Source organism: Mya arenaria, chromosome 7 (genome assembly GCF_026914265.1).
Source record: "Mya arenaria isolate MELC-2E11 chromosome 7, ASM2691426v1".
In the NCBI taxonomy this organism is placed as follows: domain Eukaryota; kingdom Metazoa; phylum Mollusca; class Bivalvia; order Myida; family Myidae; genus Mya; species Mya arenaria.
Window position 1 is genome coordinate 49,354,341 of NC_069128.1, and position 22,068 is coordinate 49,376,408.

The 22,068-nt window shown below is 35.7% G+C and overlaps 1 protein-coding gene across 1 annotated transcript in view; it reads right to left on the bottom strand.

Moving 5' to 3' along the window:
• LOC128240846 (mucin-4-like) overlaps window positions 1-6,553 on the bottom strand; it is a 95,219-nt gene extending 88,666 nt beyond the window's left edge. Inside the window, exon 1 of the mRNA XM_052957775.1 lies at window positions 6,196-6,553. Coding sequence (XP_052813735.1) covers window positions 6,196-6,411 — 216 coding nt within the window. The 5' untranslated portion in view covers window positions 6,412-6,553. The remainder of the gene's footprint in view (window positions 1-6,195) is intronic.
• Between the last annotated feature and the right edge of the window lie 15,515 nt (window positions 6,554-22,068).

Sequence of the window (22,068 nt, forward strand, 5' to 3'; positions counted from 1 at the left end):
CATGGAGACCAGAATGGGCACCCTTCTGCTTTCATAGAATCAAATGCTTCAAACTGTCAAATATTTTTTTTTGTATTGTTTAAAACTTATAATAAGATTATAATACATACACGTATCACATATCTGGCAGTTGAAACCTAATATTACTTCAAATAAACACAATTTCTTACATATTCTGCCCAATTCACAATGTTGAAATTCTTCATAGCTAGTTTCAATGTGCCATTTTCTCCCTTAGCACCCTGTCCCTTTTCTGCAGTACCCTTTTGAATCATAGTTAAAACCTTATATTAACGAAATAATTAAGTTATATTATCTGCACAAGATATAAACCTACTTTTTTCTTATGAAAATGGGACATAACTCTGCTATTACTTATAGGTGTTTATATCTAATGAAGATAGAACACCAAGCATTTACTACCCATCATTGTGATTATTAATTATTTACAAAGTATAAGAGTGAATACCTCTGTATCTGTGCTACAAACTCAGAATTACCACCCGATACCCGCCCGCCTGCCCGCACGACCAACTGTTTCACACGATGACTAAAAAATTGATGAAATATAAAGTTAAGCCCCAAACCCCTGTATAAGGGTCCTGTATAATTTTGGGGTGGGTGAAAGAAACCACTGCCCGCATAAGCAATACACACCTTCATATACCATTTTGGCACCCCAAGGGTTATATTAATGGTAATTTCACACAAGAATCTTGGTTATCAGGAATGGAGTCCACCATTTTGCAAAACAATTACAATTTGCAGTCGTGGTCAGACACCTTTCTTTTGTAAACAAGCCAGACATCTAAGGAGCTTTTGTAAAACAGTGTCCAAATATTTCATTCTTCTGTAAATTTTGTCTGATCCAATTTTACACATAATTAACACAGAAAACATTTAAATTTCCAGTTGATGACACAAATACACATTCAAAAAATCTTTTGTTCAGTAAAGGTCAACGAATCTCACGAATGCTGCTTTGAAAGAAGACAAATCATTAATGTCTGACATCAGATGACCTTATATAGGTAAAAACTCTGCTTTAAAGAAATAAGGAGGCTATCTTTTGATCAAAGGATGTTCATTGAAGTATAATTGGTGTTTATGCTTATGTTACTGCAATTGTGCATGGGATCCGCACAGACAAAGAATTAATGCTGACTTAATATTTTAGAATGCTTTGGATAAAAATGTGTGCCAAAGTTTGTTTATAGTTATCAATTAGGTATACAAGCAAGTTATTTTGTGCACTGTCTGGTAAAGAGACATTCCTGCCAACACGAACAAAATTCAATTTCTTACTTTCAACCACTATTCTGACCTTGAACTTAAAGAACACGCACTAAATGCAGGTATATGTTGTGGTGTTAATGTGGTGAAAAATTTGCCAAATAATTAAAAAATCATTCCAAGCGGCTGACGAGTTATACAGGGAGCTAGGAAGAGGTTGAGCCTCGTTAGGTGGATTGATGACAGATATTTAAGAGGCTTCTGAAAATGTTAGTTTCTACTTATTTCTTTGAGCTTGATTGTGACGAAAGCTTATCAATAGCTTATAGAAAAACCTGTACTCCGGGTGTCCATTTTAAGAGGCCATGAGAAAGTATCCCTTGTTGGGATTTTAACCAACAACCTCTTTGGTGAGAGGTGGAGACCCGTACCACTAGACCACTCATATGCTGTCTTAAATTTTTCGCTGAAATGTTTGTGAAACAAAAGTCCCTCAGAGCAAACACCAGAATTCATCTCTTTGTTTTCCAAGGGCAAAGCTCGACCATTTAAAACTTTTAGACACAGTTATGGGCCTTGTTGTGCATGTATACCAGGTTTCAGTTGAATATCTTGAAGGTTTATTTTTTATAATTATGGCAGAGGTTAAAGCTTTCACACAACAATGACGATGATGTCAACGCCGACAATGCTAAGTCTCACAATTTACTAATTTTTTGTCTTTGAAAACAGAAATATATGCAATACATACTCTAAGTGTCTATCATGTCATGGTTTATAAGGTTATATCAAAAGGCATGCAAGGGGACATGTCATCCTATACAAATGCAGAACATCTTCTGGCACAATTTGCAAACAATTAGTGGAATCTAACCGCAATATCGCACCCCTCCCATTCCTGATGTTAACACGAAATCCTCCCTTTGTCAACCCCATGACAGGTGCCTCATTAATTGACATCTTGATTAATTGCATTACTTTAATAGATAAAAAATCGTTGATTGTTTATGTGTGCTCATCTTTGGTCTCAAATCAAATGAACCAAATGATAAAGGTTGGGTTTAAATGATAACATGGCCTGAATGTGGCAAAAATCTGCCATGAAATTCCTAAGCGCAAGATATTGCAAGATAATATTCCTCGATGTTGAATTTTTAAATGCCACACCTTTTGAATTTACTTCTAAAATAACGTGCCATTTCACTCACCCTTGTATATATATATACATTGTTTAATTGTTAATTGAGCCACATTTATAGGATTTCCATAGGCAGAATATGATTGTATCCCTTCTAAGGAGTTTCCTCCCAACAACTAAATTCCATCATTTTTAATTAGTTTGTGGGTGTGTGTGTGGTGGGGGGAGGGGGTAGTTGTGAGATTTGTCCACTAATCCAAAAACTACTGGTGGCTGGGGGAAGATTTGTTCATCTCCCATTTTAATTATGTCCTTAACATTTCCTACCCTTTGAAGTTTTTGCTACCATTTCAGCGCTAAATGAAATCTCTCTGAGAGACAATTCCATACATATCTGCAGTAGACTTGTTTACAAAGGCTGTTTGGAATTTAATAACCTTGATTGTATGAGTACCAATTTAAAGACTGATAAATATATAAGAGACATTCCGCCCTAATGATAATATCAAGACGACATGAAGTCTGCTAGTAATCAAAGACGCTAGATCTTGTTCTGATCATATGCAATCATAAGTCATCAAGTTTTTAACATTGATCTCAACTAAGAGATTTTGATTTAACCATATAACCCTAACAGAACACTTGACATAAGATATGGTTAAATAAGTACAACTAGTATCAATGCCATGGTGTTATTAGGACTAACTGACTTCATCCAAGATGAATTTTACAGCAATTTGGTTGGAATAAATATTGCACAATAATAAATATAAGAGGGTGGATAGTGACCAACAAGCATATTTTGCGATATGTGATGTTTGCAGACTTATAATGCATATATTATAATACTACATTAATTTTAGTATTATATTAAGTGTGAATAAAATGCGCATGCTGTAATAGACCTAAAGGTGGGGTAGGGGAAGGGCAGCGATTAGTCTTTCATTTTGTGGGTTTAAATTTGGTCTAATTCTGGTACATAATAAATGCTTAAAGGGACTATACAACAGATGATACAATTGCAAGAAAAAAAAGACAAAATTTTGTCAAAAACTTACATAGAATAGACATTGTTGTGTACATCGCATTAAATTTTACTGATCAAATCGCTAAAGACACAATGAATCTTTCGCAGTTTTTGCGCATTTTTCCAATTCGAAATTTACTGGGGCTTTCTACCAAGTAAATCCCAGTAAGTTTAAAAATAGCATCGGTATATTTATCTGTACTGATAATAAACAAATATAATTTAAACTCGGAAACCTTTATGTGCTATTCTTAAATTGGGAGACAGATGAGACAACAACATAATTGCTGCGTTTATTCCTTTAATCATGTAAAATGATGTATTATCAGCCTCCTACTAGCTTACATTGAAAATTCTAGGCTTGTTTTAAGGAAATACTGTATTTGCTGATTTTTGGACCATCTGGTGTGTAGTCCCTTTAACCACTAAAAATGAACACTTTAGCTGCAAGAAAAATTATTTTTGCAACTTCAGTAAATTACTTTAGTTAAATTTAGGAAAGTGCTAAATGTAGCTACCACTCTGTAAACTTTGACACTGTTTTCTCTTATGATTTTTCTGCCTTTGAAGTTTTCTTTCAAATCTAAAAGTAAACATTTTAACCATGTTCAGAAGACAAATGTTCAACAGGTTGGAGTGTTTGAAATGATATTACAACACTCCCATAAATTAAAAGCCTTTTTTCTCATTTCTTAACACCTTTTAGGATGACATGGCCTTTTGTATGTCAAGTGGTCCTTTATAACATTTATTTTTTGAATTTTCTAATTCCTTGTATTTGAAAGTTTGTGCAAAGCACTAGAAATCTAAAGCCTATTTTGTCTGAAACTGCAAGAGACATTTAAGGCCAAAAAAAATAATGCTGTGGTTACAGTTCAATGCTGACAAAACACAGGCTAGGAAGGTAGGGAAAACAATGTATTTTTTTTTTGCTTTTCTTTATTGTGTAAAAAGTAAACAGTTTATAACTAAAACTATTAAAATTATATCCTTTGAAAAATATTACAGTGTTTGTCTGGTTACCTGAACCACATCATTTTGTTTGGCCTAATTTCATTTTAAATGCAGGGGCTGAATTTGCACAAACCCTGGATTCTACTGACAATATTTACAGACTGTTCACAAAGTCTAGTCATAAAAAGCTAGCTGAATCTGCACAAACATTGCCTTAGGCCAAAAATATCTTGTGTTGTGTTTCATGTCCCACTCACAAAAATACCAGCAAACTAAAATACCAGCAACTCGAAAATACCTGCAATCTGAAAATACCTGCAATGAAAAATTCAAGCAACACAAAAATCAAAAATACCAGCATCTTCAAAATACCAGCAACCCGAATATATACCAGCAGACCAAAAATACCAGCAGCCCAAATGCAAGCAACACGAAAATACCAGCAACACAAAAGTACCAGCAGATCAAAAAATACCAGCAACCCAAAAATACAAGCAGCCCAAAAACACAACAACAAATCCAAAAATACCAGCAACCCAATATCACAAGCAGCCCGAAAATACCAGCAAATCCAAAATACCAGCAACCCAAAAATACAAGCAGCCCAAAAACACAACAGCAAATCCAAAAATACCAGCAACCCAATATTACAAGCAGCCCGAAAATACCAGCAAATCCAAAATACCAGCAATCCCAAAAATATAAGCAACCCCGAATTACCATCAACCCAAAAGTTTTTTTGCTTCTCCTGTGATCATTTTTAGTCGTTGTTTGTTTCATTACTGAATTAAGGGATTGGAAAATAAGAACAAACAAAATCTACATACCGTAATCGACACCTAGAAAATGGGCAGGTAAATGCCAAAGAAACCAATTATTTACTGTGGCCTAGGCACTGACATCATTTACAAACTGTTGACAAAGTCTTCAAACTATAAAGGCTAAGATTATATTTCAAAAGATATTAGGTCTTTATGTCATAATAATACATTATATCATCTGTGCCAAATTATATTTTAAAGAACACATTTTTTTTCTTCCTCACAGCTTTGAAGTCGAAGTTTAAAGATGTTATCAACAAAGGCATGACAGCAAGGGGATGCCAAAAGTTGGCTTTTTTAAGTATAAACTTATTTATTTTGCAATTGTCTAAACAAGTTATTACATCATTATATTACTCACTCTTGTTAACACTATTTTACACGAGAGTGTGGTCTTGTGTTGTGAGGGAAACCGGAGTACCCGGAGAAAAATCACTTGTCCGGCTTGGTGACCACAAACCAAACTCACAATCGCCCAGGCCAGGAATCAAACCTGGGTCGCCTAGGTGAAAAGCGAGTGCACTAACCACTGCGTTACTGGACAACCGTTACCTCTGGCTGATTTTAAAGTCACAAGGGGCTTATGTTGACATTTTAATTTTTGGGAAGAGTTGTGGGACTTGCTACAAAATTTTCACTGTAAATTTAGTTTACATGTACATTGACCAAAATTGTATTAATTTCTTTTAACATCTTTCTCTGCCACTCACCACATTTCAACAGTACCTCCAATAATTCAACACCTCAAACTTTCGACTTTGAAAAACAAGTAAAAGTATATTGGAGTAAGCTAGCAGAGAAAGTAAGGAAAATGACCCTGTACGTTCATTATAAGTTTTACTGAGTTGTACAGGTTTAGACATTATTTGAGTTATCCAAGCTCAGGATAGCTCAGTTGGTATCTATATAGTAGCTGCCTTTCAAGCAAGGGATGGTGGGCTCAAACCTCAGACTGGCCTCATACTTTTCTGAGCCAATGTCACTAACATAAAATACCGACAATGAATGAACTTATCTCTCACCTTGAGCTCTTTGCTGGCAGAAGCGATGCCACTCTTCTGTAAAGAGGACATTGTGTGCCTCGTTGCTAGGTGACCTCTGTGACCTCCAGTTGCCATGGCAACATTCTGAGACCTCTCACCCCTGGTCTGGCAACCCTTCCCTGGAGGAGTTAATCTGGATGTTTGGTTGTCATGGTAACGTGCAGACACATCTGTGGCCATTTTTGAAATTATCATGACATCACTGGTTCATTATTGATACTCAACATGACCTCTAGTTTGACCTTCACCTTACAATTATCTGTCTCCATTGTTTCAGTTATTATAAATGTCTGTAGTGTAATTTAATTATTTTAAATTTTTCTTTAATTATGCAACCTTTTTGCACATGAAGTTAGTGAAGTTGTGGCAGGACCTGAAAGTAGAAAATATAACATGCTAGACTTTGTGATTTCTAACTGAACAATTGGATTGTATGTTTGTTTAACATGTTACTCAATTTACGAAAATGTAGGTTTTTGCATTCTTTATTTATTTTAAATAGAGATAAACTTTCATTCAGCTCATCTTTAGTTGAACTATATGCATGATTTGATGAATTACTTTTAAGCACAAGAAAAAATTATTTAAGTTAATGATATGTTTTAAGATATTGAAAACAGATAAACAAAAAATGATTTATTTTTTCACATGAATCAAATTTGCACCTGTGGGTTAATTTGCCCCAGGGGCAAAAGCGGGTCATATAAACAGGAAATAAGTCTGCAGCCTGGCTAATGATTATATAAATAGCAATACACATAGATACTGTGATGATGCATCTAACAATGATATTGTTGCTAAGTTAATCACTTATTCCAATGCAGAGCGAAATGAACAGGAATTTAAAGATGCAAACTATCCCATTAATAATAACTGGAAACCGTAAAATGTTGCATCGAAATTTTGATACCATTCATATCATGGCCGCCACTTTAATCAGTTTTCCAAACACTGTTCTACAATTTACAATGAAATAGAGCCATGTTTCTAAACACAATTCAAAGTCGAAACTCCTTCATAAATCCAGTTTAATATCAAACGCAAACAAGCCCCATTGAGAAATTGCTGAATATCCAATATGATAAATGACTATCAGTCGAGTATCAATCTTGGTTTATCAAAATTATTTCGGATGTTTGTCAACTTTCATTCACAATAGCGAAATGCTAACAAATTGTCCCAACAGTAAAATTGAATGCCTTAAAGCTCTGACATGACACTTCCAATATTAACTCACAAAAACCATGGCCTACATTAGTCTGAATAGAGATGTTCAACATGCAAGACTTTATAAATTTAGGTATCCCACCCACAAATGTGTGATTTTTGGGTGCCTTCCATGCGTTCAAGAAGGTGACATTTACAAAACTGTTTTGTTTTGAATCCCTGATGAAACGAAACTCAGACACTGCAAGTGGGGAACCAAACAGCAATCGTTCGCCGCAAACCCGTTTACTAAACACATGGCTGGTAACCTATATTATTCAGAAGGGGTTTAATAATAAGTAAGAGCTGCCAAAAATTATGTTTTTCATTTCTTTTCAAACATTGCAAAATAGATCATTTAATGTCCAATTTCGGTTGAAATTAAGACTGTAATACCTTAATGATCATCAATTTTACATATCGGCAAGCAATTGTAATCAACTTTCAAATGATACATTTCTATTTTATACGGGATTAGCAGACATCAGACAGACAGATATCAAATTTAACATGAATATGGATAAATGGAGCTATTAGGAATATATAAGACCTTGATCATTTGTGGGTCAGATTCCTTAAGGGTTTTGAAGTTACTTTGTTAAAGATAGATGTTGTTTACTGGATGATTAAGGCTACGGAAAACATTTCGTTTTTAGTTGTGGTAATTGAAGTCCTGTGTGGTGATGGGTAGGAAAAACTTATTTATGAAAACAATGAGGACCACAGGGACAATCCCGCTGTAGCCGGACATTTAACCAAGATCAAGATTAAAGGCATAAGGATGAAAGCCAAACAAACACCAAAAAAGATACTCAACACCACAACATATATTACAAACATTACACAAGCATTAAAATATTGTCATTATATGATGAAAAACCAGTACATGGGCGAATTTTTTGTATTTCCAAGGCTAAAAATCAATGGCAGGCCTCAATGGGGGTGGGGGCTCAGATGGGGGGGGGGGGGGGGGCGGACGGGGGTAACCAAACTAATGAACAAACCTGAAAAAATTCATAGCACATGTCCTTCATCCCCTAACACTTCACTGACTAGGCTTATTTGAATTTGCAAATTAAAAACTTTCAGACACTGGCCTAGAATATGCATTCAAATTTCTAGATCTAAAGATATTTTTTAATACGCTCCATATTCTGTTGCACCCTCGTTGATAAAACGACCCCAAGTGATATTGTGCACTGATGTCACAAAACTGAGAGACACTTCAAATGGCATTATCAGCTTATCTTTAATTTTCCAAATTATGGATCTTGACAGAATTAAGAGCGGTTGACGTAAAGTGAGTCTGCGGTACTGGTTTAAGTTAGGTTTTTTGAGTCTGCAACCAAAGATAGCGGCAAAAATGTCAAAAACACTGTGGAAATATTTTCACCTGGTCAGTATAATATCTGCAAACCAGTGATATAAGACTGCTGACAAATGATCAGATCGCAGCTTTTCATATTTTCGCTTGAAAATAAGTGTTTTATGGCTATTTTGACGTTACTAACTGTTTAAGAAAAATGCATAACACATCAATTTTTGAACTTAAATATGAACATCTGCGATCTGATTTTTTGTCAGCAGTCTTATATGACTTGTTTCCATGCATTTTTGCATAATTGGTTGTTCCATAACAAAAAATAAAAAAGTTGCCAAAACGATCAATCTATGAGAGTGCAGCTTTAGATTAGCCTATTGCAGCATTAATGATTATCAAAGTTCTGCTTAACAATTACTTGACAATTGTACGTTCATTCATTTGATATACGCAGATTTAAGTGTTGTTAACATGGATCATAACATAGGCTAATAACATGGGGTCACTTTTCTTTGATGCATCATGCTTATGTCAAACTATTACAATATTTAATGTTTTTAAAAGCCTTTAATGAAAAAATAATATCCATTTTGACTCTCTTTTTAATTTGCTTAATAAATGGGTTCTTTGGAAGCTGGCGCATACATGCTGGCTAGTAATATAGAGAGACATTTGCAGCAACACTAAGTTTATTGCCTAACTAAATAATGAATCAGTATCAGAAACCTTTGAAAAAGGCACCTTTCATATGCCAAAAAATGAGTTCATTAGAAACTGGCGCATACACACTGGCTAGTAAATATTTAAAGAGAGACAGTCGCAGTAACACTAAGTTGGGTTTTTTTATTTATATTTTGCTTTACTAAATAATTTATCAGAAGCTCAGCCAGCTGCGCTTAAAGCAAAGTAAAGCAAAGCAAAAAATAACCAATAACTATTACATAAAAGATACAAACTTATAATTTGCCACTCCATTCGCACACAAAAACAAGGCGTTATGATAAGTTACGTTCATCAGCAGTCCTGGGGTCCTTAAATGATTTATTAGATTCCTTTGCTAATAACTTGTCACTTCTTAAATACATTAGCAGCGTGCAGATTTAAATTCATCCAAACGCGGCTAATTTCAATCACACCTCATGCTGGGGACTGTGACTCTGTTTTTGAATGTTTATAGATTTAGTTTATCAAATAAATACAAATTTTATATAAAATGTTAAAATAGGTGGGACATTTTTTCAAAGGTTTCTCCAGTGTTTCTTTTAAATATCAAGTATATTTATGCAAATCAGGCCCCCACCCTCACCCCTTTGTAATAGTTTTATACCATCCTTCGAAAGACTACTGGGGTATGTTGTAACTTGTATATAATTTTTAATTCCTGTTACAGTAATATGTATATCTAACTGCCCTAATATCATGCTTCCTACACATAATTATTTTAATTACAATTGTTTGCAAATGAACTTAGCATTTGAAGGTGTTATTGCATTGAATGATCTTGACCAATGAGCTCTCCCAAAAATACATAATTATAGTGAATTTTTAAACAAGTGGTGGCAGAAAAAAGAGGGGGCGGTCAGGGATGAAAATCTAGCAATTTATTTATAGTCGCCTAAACAGCAAAAGTTTAAAAGAGAAATGTTATAGTTAAACATTCATAACATCGTTCTAAATGTCTCCTTAACAATTACATTGATTGAAAAAATGTAGCAAACACACAGTATCAAAATCTATCGGAAATTAATTCTTGCTTTTAATGTCTTTTCAGCATAATCTTAAATCTCTGACTCATTTATTACAGAAAAAAACCTTTTTATTATTAAGGTCTGCCACTGAAAGGTACTTCAAATTCACTAAACACCAAAACCAAATGGCCAAATGTCTAGACATGAGGGGTCAATGTGAAACAGTTTAAGACGAAATGAGAATAAAATGTAGACAACTATTAAATGGCTTATTTCAACAATCTGATTTGTCCAAAATTTGAATGATTATGTATGATTACTGTCAAAATTGAGATCGCAATAATGTTATTATTTGAGACATTGACAAAACTTTCTTAATCTGCGGCAAAAAAAGCATAATCATAGCTTTTTCAGTCCCTAAATCCCAATTGACAATTTGATCTAAAAATCAACAGTGCTTACATGGAGGCTTACTTCGGTAACATTACCTTATGATAACCTGATTTCCACAGACAGAGTTTGTTTTAGAAGATTTGAATGAAACTTGGTGCAAACTTCATGGTGATGATTGTTAAGAAAAATAAAAAATAATAAAAATCGTCTATGATCATGTAAAATGTTAATATTTATTTTTTGTTTTGCACATTTTTGATTCAGTCAATAAATATGTTCTGGTTAAAGCCAAGGCCTAAAAAAAAAATACATTTGGTTCGGGTTACCCGACCCTACCTACGGAATAGGCGCCGACCCTACCGTTTTTATAGTCAGTTTGAAAAAAAAATGAAAAACTAAAAAAAAATAAAAAAAATTTCGTTTTTTTTTTAATTGCTTTTTAATATTAAGTTTAAACCTTAAATGCTTGTACAGAAGATAGCTTTAACACCATTCTCCAATGATGAAAATTATATTCTTATATAAAACCTAATAAAAAAAAAATAAAAATAAAAAGCCTACCTACCCTACCTATTTTTTTTAAGGATGTAACCCTAACCAAACAATTTTTTTTTTAGGCCCAGGCTGCAGAATGGGTCAGGGTGCTTAGGGTAAAACTAAAAGCATATATGGTATCTGGCATAGGAGAACTTGAACTTTTGAACTTGACAGAAAGTGGTAGGTAATTGCATACATGCCATATCCCCTGGCAGGGGAAAAAATCCCCAGGAATTCTGAACCATCCCCTGGTCCCCCGCCGGGGGATCCATATGTCTCCTTGATTTTTTTTTTAACTTGCTTTTATGGTTGACAGTGGAAAGCATCCATAATATTATGAGAATAAAATTCCATGAAGGACCATGATGGCTAAGTCCAAAGTTTGTATGTGCAGTATTTAAACTCTTATATTAAGTTTTAATCACAACAAAAAAAACAAAAACAGTCTTAAAGCATTTAATTGTGCTCTGGCAGAAGGATGCCAGGAGTGAGAGATGCTGGTCTCCATGGGGGTAGAGGTTCTTTTAAGAAAGGGCCGGATGCAGCACCCTTTTATTTCTCGATCCTTAGCCAAAATACTCAGACCTGACTGGATATACCTCGATTACCAAATATGTGTGTGTTACATGAATGTAAAAAAAAGGCTTCATTTCTGATCATATACAATATGGTAATATTTTTAATTTTCTGGCTATTTTACGAATATTTTTAATCTTTAATATGATTTGATAATTTTAAAAAGAGGTTAGCAGATCATGTTCAAAGACCAAGAAATGTTAATACAAATCAATTCACAATCATAAGAATCTTTTTAAAAGATTTTATTTTACATCTTCTTTACAAAACTTACCAAAACTTAAGTTATCCAAAATAACATCAACCAAATAAGACAAAAAAGAGAAGAAAAAAATGCATTTCAAACAAGTACTTCAATTTAATACACAAAACATGTTAATCCACATGTAGCCCACATGACTGACTTTACGATAATATTCAAAATTATGTCGAACTGTCAAATATTTCAGTATCAATAAAGACTTCACAAGTTATCTTTATGTTTGATCCCTGTGTTTACATTGATACGCTTGTTTCAGCAATTGAAACAATTATCAACTTGTTTAAATATGAACAGAAGCGTTCCATTTGAACACTGTCAACTTAACCCATTGAGAAATGATACTGAAAAAATGCACGTCATGGACGCTTAAGTTTGCAAGTCATTTAGGGACTTGTAATGTATTACAATGTGAACAAACTGGGGGACAAGAGTATAGTTTACAATCTAAATGGCAAAACATGATAGTTTTCAAAATCTTCAATCTTCAGAAAAATAATTAATTATAAATAAATCTGTTGTCCACTTAAAAAGATGTTAACTTACAAGCTTACCAGGTGTTGAGTTCTATGTTTTACCATCTTTAAATTTATAACGTTTGTGTGAAAAATAAATAAACTAGCATGTTAAACGACCAAGAGCACCATGGAGTGAATGCCAATACTCAGTCTGTTATTTTCTTCATTCGAAAAAGCCAAAGTTATGGGACTTGTCGTAGATGCGCCTATTGTCTCTGGTTACATCTATACCAAGTTTCAGCAGAATATCATGAACCATCGTAGCTCAGTGGATACGATGCAAGACTGCAATTTTGGCGACACAGTTTCAAACCTGGTCTCCGACACAATTCTTTTTTTACATTTTGGTACTTTTTTTACAATTATGATATCAAAGCGTAACACATTCTATTAGATAATTGTCCTGAGATTTGTTACAGAAAAAAACTTTTTTTTGGTGCCAATCTGGTGTACAGTCCCTTTAAGGCAAAAATATACTTTCTGGAGTTATGGCCAAAGGCATGTCAGAGAATATGGCAGGGTTCTGAATAAGTTTCGGTTGAACCGTCTCAAATAGTAAAGTAACCCAACAGGCAACAGCTATTACTTATTCTACTTAAAATTTATTTTTCCAGATTTGAACCGGTTAATTGCCATTTGAACCGTCCATTTTGGCCTGCAGCCGGTTCTTATTGAGAACACTGCTAAGGACTAGATTCCTCTGTGGTAAATACAGCTAGGTTGTGGACTAGAAAGACTGTAGACTAGGCAGAATGAGACTTAAGACTGACTGTGGACTAGGCAGACTGTAGACTAGGCAGAATGGGACTTAGGACTGACTGTGGACTAGGCAGACTGTAGACTAGGCAGAATGGGACTTAGGACTGACTGTAGACTAGACAGACTGTAGACTAGGCAGAATGGGACTTAGGACTGACTGTGGACTAGACAGACTGTAGACTAGGCAGAATGGGACTTAGGACTGACTGTGGACTAGGCAGACTGTGGACTAGATAGGCTTATAACTAAATTCCGCTGTGGACTAGACAGGCTGTGACCTGGATGCCACTGTGGACAAGACAGGCTGAAGTCTAGACAGGCTGTGACCTGGATGCCACTGTGGACAAGACAGGCTGAAGTCTAGACAGGCTGTGACCTGGATGCCACTGTGGACAAGACAGGCTGTGACCTGGATGCCACTGTGGACAAGACAGGCTGAAGTCTAGACGGGCTGTGGACCAGACGGGCTGTGGACCAGACTGGTTGTTGACAAGTGGAGTTGTGGACTAGACGGGCTGTGAATAGGAGTTGCTATGGACTAGATCAGTTGTGGACAAGGCTGATGTGGACTAGACAGACAGTGGACTGGAAAGGTTTTGGACTAGACAGGCTGTTGACTAGACAGACTATGGACTACACAGACTGTGGACTAGATGGATTGAGGACAAGGTTGATGTGGACTAGACAGGCTGTGGACTAGACAGGTTTTGGACTAGACAGGCTGTGGACTGGACAGGCTGTGGACTAGACAGACTGTAGACTAGATGGGTTGTGGACTAGACAGGCTGTGGACTAGACAGGTTTTGGACTAGACAGGCTGTGGACTGGACAGGTAGTGGACTAGACAGACTGTAGACTAGATGGGTTGTGGACTAGACAGGCTGTGGACTAGACAGACTGTAGACTAGATGGGTTGTGGACTAGACAGGCTGTGGACTAGACAGACTGTAGACTAGATGAGTTGTGGACTAGGCAGGCTGTGGACTAGACAGACTGTAGACTAGATGGGTTTTGGACTAGACAGGCTGTGGACTAAAAATGTTTTGGACTAGACAGGCTGTGGACTAGACATACTGTAGACTAGATGGGTTTTGGACTAGACAGGCTGTGGACTAGACAGGCTGTAGACTAGACAGACTGTAGACTAGACAGGCTGTGGACTAGACAGACTGTAGACTAGATGGGGTTTGGACTAGACAGGCTGTGGACTAGACAGGCTGTAGACTAGATGGGTTTTGGACTAGACAGGCTGTGGACTAAAAAGGTTTTGAACTAGACAGGCTGTGGACTAGACAGGCTGTGGACTAGACAGACTGTAGACTCGATGGGTTGTGGACTAGACAGGCTGTGGAATAGACAGACTGTAGACTAGATGGGTTGTGGACTAGACAGGCTGTAGACTAGACAGACTGTAGACTTGACAGGCTGTGGACTAAACAGACTGTAGACTAGATGGGTTTTGGACTAGACAGGCTGTGGACTAGACAGGCTGTGGACTAGACAGGCTGTGGACTAGACAGACTGTAGACTAGATGGGTTGTGGACTAGACAGGCTGTAGACTAGATGGGTTTTGGACTAGACAGGCTGTGGACTAGACAGACTGTAGACTAGATGGGTTTTGGACTAGACAGGCTGTGGACTAGACAGACTGTAGACTAGATGGGTTGTGGACTAGACAGGCTGTGGACTAGGCAGACTGTTGACTAGAAAGGTTTTGGACTAGACAGACTGTAGACTAGATGGGTTTTGGACTAGACAGGCTGTGGACTAGACAGACTGTAGACTAGATGGGTTGTGGACTAGACAGGCTGTGGACTAAAAAGGTTTTGGACTAGACAGACTGTGGACTAGACAGGCTGTGGACTAGACAGGTAGTGGACTAGACAGGCTGTGGACTAGAAAGGGTTTGGACTAGACAGACTGTGGACTAGACTGGCTGTGGACTAGACAGGCTGTGGACTAGATAGGCTGTGGACTAAACTGGCTGTGGACTAGACAGACTGTGGACTAGACAAACTGTGGAATAGACAAACTGTAGAATAGACAGACTGTGGACTAGACAGGCTGTTGACTAGACAGGCTGTGGACAAGACAGACTGTGGACTAGATGGGTTGTGGACAAGGCTGAATTTTTTTTTATTCGAAATGTATGCATCTGTTTCATATCTGATAATATTGTATCGGCATGTGATGAATGTATCATCTCATCCCTACCCTTTTAATTTAACTTCAGATTAAATATTATTAGACCTTGTAAATAGTATACAGCACAAGGTGGTGACTTAGACATTCTTAGCTACACTTTCACAAATTAACGGCTTTGATCAACAACTCTTATTTTTTGCCTTGGAATTAACCGATCTTTGAGTAAATATATGGAAACCAGTGAATAAGACTGTTAACAAAATATCAGACCAGTTTTGAATATCTACGGTATGTTTAAAAATTGAAGTTTTGTGGCTACATGTATAAGCATTAATAATTACTAATGCTTTCAGAAAAATGAGATTTTCAGCATAAAACATCAATTTTCGAAGATAAACATGATAAACTGCTATCTTATCCTTTGTCAGTAGTCTTATATCACTGGTTCTCAGACATTTACCCATAAATTGGCTTATTTAAAAACAAAAAAATAAAAAAAAAGTTGTCAAAAGGGTTCATCTGTGAAAGTGCACCTTAAAAGCTGCACTCTCACAGATTTACCGTTTTTACATTTTTTTACTTTTTGTCTTGGAATGAGCAAATTTAAGCGTAAATATCTGTATACCAGTGATATAAGACTGCTGACAAAAGATTAGATCGTAAATTTTCATAGTTCTGTTCGAAAATTAATGACTTATGGATAAAAGCGTTATGAACGGTTTAAGGAAAATGCATTAAACACATCAAGTTTTGAACTTAGATACAAAACTATGGTATGCGATCTTATTCATTGTCAGCAGTTTTAAATATGACTGGTTTACCTGCATTTTTGCATAAATTGGCTCATTTCAAGACAAAAAAATAAATTTGTTTGTCAAAACGTTCAATCTGTGAGAGTGCAGCTTTAAAACAATTTTTATGTTAATGTTTTATTGGCTGTCCTTGTCACTTAAACAATAGAATACATCGGCTTCATAAATGTTCATAAACATCCTTTAAATTTGATCATAGTTAATATAATTTTTTTCTTATAATTTATTCAGTTAGTAATGGAAGTTGATCTCAGACCACACACATATGTGTATGCTAAACTGCAGTGTTTCTACTGTAAAAAAAAATATGCAAAAAAACAAACCTGGTTTGCTTCATTTAACATATTCAACTTCCAGTTTATTTATCCCCTTCATCTGCGGTTTAACCTTTAACACCTTATACATTTGCATTTCTTTAAACCCATTGCCCTCTATCTGTTTATCTTTTTCACAATTCATTGTCGCTTTTAAGCTTAATTTCACACAAATGGCCATTAAAATTTGAAACCCTAATATTTTCTTTAATTCAACAAACCCAAAATTTGCCCTACTGATAGTCCGTCATGATCAACAGGCTTTTAACAATATGAAATCCCACAAAAATAGCTAGAAGTTTTAATTAAATAATAGTATTTAATACATACAAACCATTTCAAGTCCGTATTTTGCATTTCACTAAGTAAACTATTATAAAGTCTGTTTTAATTTGCAAGTTTGCCTGACCAAAATCAGCCTTACAGCGTCAGCAGTTTGAACCATTCACAAAATATAAGTCTTTGATACTTTCATTCATGTTAGACCTTAACTGTTCATTCAAGGGCGTACCTAAGCATTTTACTGTACAACCAGGTACAAATCATTTTTTTTTCCCAACAAAAAGGCAAGTGCTTTAAATTTGAAAGCAGGGATAAAAATGGAAGGCTTTAAGGGGTTGTATATTCAAGTTGGTTGTAATTTGTCTGAATTAATTCTGGTGTCCAAAATGCATGAAATGGTTCTTGAATAAAAAAAATTAGTACAGGAAAGGACACCACTGCCAATCCCACCCAATAACATTTTGAGACCAGGAACCACGTTTACAAAAAGTCTCAAGTCTCGAGTTCAGACTCAAGTGGCATTAAACTGCAAATCCTCATTTCAATGTAACTTTCCCTAATCTAGTTGAGTATTTGTGATGAAATTTGCTGAATGTTATAATTTTATAACTATTTGATGCTAACATTTATTTATGTAAAATGAATGGAATAAAGAAACTTCTTATTGTAACTTAATAAAAGTGCTTTTCTGAGTCTGAACAAAAGTGCATTCCTGAGTCTGAACAAAAGTGCTTTTCTTGAACAAAAGTGCTTTTCTGAGTCTGAACAAAAGTGCTTTTCTTGAACAAAAGTGCTTTTTTTAGTCTGAACAAAAGTGCTTTTCTGAGTCTGAACAAAATTGCTATTATGTGGTTTAACTCAGACTTTAGACTGTTTGTAATCACGCCCCAGACTTGAATGTTCAGACTCACTCAAGTACACTTGCGTACAATTTAAAGTGCTTCAGGTACGCCCCTGACACTGATCAAATATCATTCCAAGTGTGTTTATCAACCCAATTTATCAATCACAATCTCAATTCTTTTGTTCGTTTTTTCATTGATAACTTTTATTCACACCCGCTAAGACATTCACAAGTGGCTCATGCCAAATAATTCACACAGTAACACTATGTTTTGGAACAAACAAAATTAATACTTCATGAATAACTGGTAATGAATGAATGAAAGATATGGTGTGAACATACATACATCATTTTGTTACTTTAAATTACAGCTGAACAGGATTAACTAACAATGAATTTACTTAAAGGGACCCGCAAAAGTTTTGAGAATATATTTAAAGCAATATTCAAGATTAAGTTTTGGGTATGCATGCATCAACAAGACTTTATAATTAAAGATGCACAGTTACCCAAACAAGACTTACCACAATAAGGCATTGTGGTTTAATATTTAAAAAAAGATGAATATAAATATCAAAAACAATAGTTCTTATAAAAAAAAACAGTTTAATTTAAAAAATTAACATAAAACATGGTATTTCTACCTTATGCGACTATTGTAGACCACAGTAAATCTATTAGCATTCACCAATCATTTAATATTTTTGCGCTATTCTGCTAATAAATACAGGGTTACAATCTTGTTATTAGTAATTTATATTTTCAATAAATGCATTATTTAGTGAGTAGTTAAAGGTTTAAGTAGTTAAATTGATGTTTGTTATACATGTGTATGTATTGATTTTGAATAAGAGTGTCACATTAAGTATGTTACAAAATAATGTCTATTAGCAATATTTATCATTTAATTCATACATTTCAATATTGAGGTATTTTTTTTAAAGTAAAAGAATCAGGAATTATATCCACTAGAGGATCCATTTAGGGAGGGAGGGGTGGGTTGCACTGGCCGCACATCCCCCTTAAAATCCAAGTCCAAGTTTACTTTTATTCCATAAAGTCTTTTTATTTTACATAAAGGAGAAACAAAGAATTTCGGACTAGAAATTGTTAAAAAAAATTTCAGAAGAACCCCTCCCCTCCCATCAACACTTAAAACAAAATAAATTTTGATTCTGCGGGTTGGGCACATTAGTAAATAGGTTAGGCCTATAAGTAACTTCAAATCCTGGGTCCGCCCCAAGTGATATCCTGGTGGCAAAGATTTCCATAACACACTCACAGCTCTGACTTTAATATATCATTTCGCACGTGACTGTCCAATTTTTGCACCACAACAGTCTACAACCCTTTTAATTATTACAACTTTGTGTCTTTTCATATTTATAAATCAGTTACAACTTATTATCCATGTAAAAATGTGTTAATATATGAACATTGGTCAAACAAGTGTCAGTTTAAAGCCAAAAGTAAATACATTTTTTTCCTTTATAAACAATGCACTAGTGGATCCAGGGGATGGGTTGGAGCGACACAGCACCCCCCTCCCCCCCTTACAAATTGTCCGTCTGTTATTTTAATGTCAATATCAGAGAAAAAAGTGATAAAATAGGGTTGAAATGCACCATTTCAAACTAGAAATTCCAGTTGAACACCGTTAATCCGAAATTGTAAGGACACAAAAATTTATTTCAAAATAACTATATTTCGAAATAACAATTTTCAGAAAATGACAGCATTCGCGAATAATAGATGCTATAAATTATTAAGTCATGAAGATTGCAGTGTCAGTTACACGTTACTAATCTAAATTGATACATGTTCGAATAGTCTTTCGTATACATGTTTGTTAAATTATTGTTTAATAAATGACAAATAATTTGTTATAATACTTCTTTAACAAAACAAAATGACAGCACAAGCATGCAAATCGAATCCTCTCAGGTTGGTTACCAGGTCCTTTTCTGGATTGTTCGGCAGCGGGTCGAGTGAGCATTAGGGAGATCGAATCTGATGAGAATTTTTTTTAATAATATTCAAATTGTGATAACCAGCAATTATATACACACTACATAACACAAATGAATCACTCATTTCCTGACATCGATGATTGTTACGTACGCGTGCTCAATGTCATTCTTTAACAAGCGCTAATTGTGCTCCACTGTCACCTGAAGCCAATGCCAGAGTGCTATCGCAGTATGGTGCAAAAAACTATGTGATGATTGAGTTTGAAATAAGGATTGATAAACAGGCGTAAAATACCAAATAGAGACCGTAATTTTTACTTCGAAATAGCGAATTTTTGGAAAAGCGATATCGGATTATAGCTTAAAAATTTAGTTAAACAAAGAAGGAATAAAATTGGGACAGAAAAATAATTTCGAAATAGAGATAATTTCAGATAAATGGTGTGTGGAATAGCGGTGTTCAACTGTATTAACATTTTCTTGAGGGAGTACAGTAATCCCAAACTTCCCAGCCAATAGGTAAACCAAATGCATTTGGATCTGAGAGAGGGCCGAAACGGGTTTCAAATCTTGGAACCGCCCCTGCAATGTACATGTAACATCCAGGGGCAAACCCTGAATTTGTCTTAAAAGGGCCCATCATTGCCAATAGCACGGACCTATAAACCATGGATTGGCAACTGCCCCATATCATTGTCACGATAAGAAATAATAATTTACCCACAATCCTTAGCGCGCGCTCGGCAAATATTGGAAAATTCCGCCGAATCTCCGATCGGTGATTAACGGCGATCTTCGGTTATTTCCGCCAACTCTGCTAATAATGCCTTGTTCGTTATAGATTTAATTATAATTAATAACTATGATTTTAATCAGATTCAATTGGACTATTATCAACTCAAATGAAAGTACCGCGCATTTGAGTCAATTTTAATTAATGTTTTCCTACATGTATATATTCGGCCGATGTCGGACGTCTCAACAATGACCAAACGGTAAGATCTCGGAATGAAATCGCGCTGCACGCGTGAGTTTGAGACTATTGCATTAACACAGATGAGAGTTGCCAATCCATGGTTTATAGGTCCATGTGAAATTGAATATCAATGAAGATTCACTTCGAAAGAGCTAATTTGTTTCATAACCTTTCCGAAGAAATATTAACACGACAAATAAAACATCAGAAACAACTAGGCATAAAAATTACCTCTAATTGAAAAATAATTAAATACATGCCTACCATCGCAAACCGCATGACACTTTTGGAAAAAGGGCGGTAATTATTTCCATTCTGCTTACTTAAACTCCGTACACTTCCGTACACATATCTTTATGCCACGGGAAGTAACACATTTTACGTACATTGTAAATGGCACTCTTGTCCAAACTCCATGCAGTGTTACTTCCCTTTAAGTACAGTGATCAGTAGGAGATAGGTCAAGTGGAGTGTTTTATTGCAAACATAATTTAAATTCCCGTACCGATTTCTGAACTGTCCATATCCACCCGAGGTTGTTTTCGATAAAAATGGCCGAGGAGCTCCGAATGCTCGGAATGTACATGTGGTAAACCTGGGAGGAAAAATGCGCCCAATGTGGGGCTCGAACCCACGACCATCGGAACACTAACGGCGCTCTTATCATCTGAGCTAACCGGGCGGCTGGTTCTAACCCCCACACACTACACTCCCCCAGTAACCTTTTAGGTCGACGGATGAACTCCTGCCGTTTACCGCTGTCACCATTGTGGTAAACCTGGGGGAAAAGTGCTCCAAGTGCGGGGCTAGAATCCAGGATCGATGAAACACTAGCACGGCTTGTCTGGTTCCCAGCGTACTCTGTACAACAAGAGTAATGCAATGGTAAGGGCAGGTAACCCAGGCTATAGCACGGCGCTCTAACCATGTCAGCTAACCGGGCGGTTGGTTCTAACCCACACACACTAGAGTCATACGCAGTCGGTTGTTGTGCGACATTCAATTGACAAGAAATACGCGTTCGGTCGCACACATTTGGTGAACCTGTTATGAACAGCATTTTAACAGCTTTTTAGTAAACGAAAGAATGATGAAATCTAGTATTTTGGACAACTTCAGAATGGCAACGAACACGTATAAAATTTATTCCTCTAGATAAATGTATGGCGCCAATTTCTCGAAACATCTAAAGTCCCTTATTGTAGGATTAAGCCAAGCTCACAAATTTTGTTTTGGTTAAATTTGTTTTAT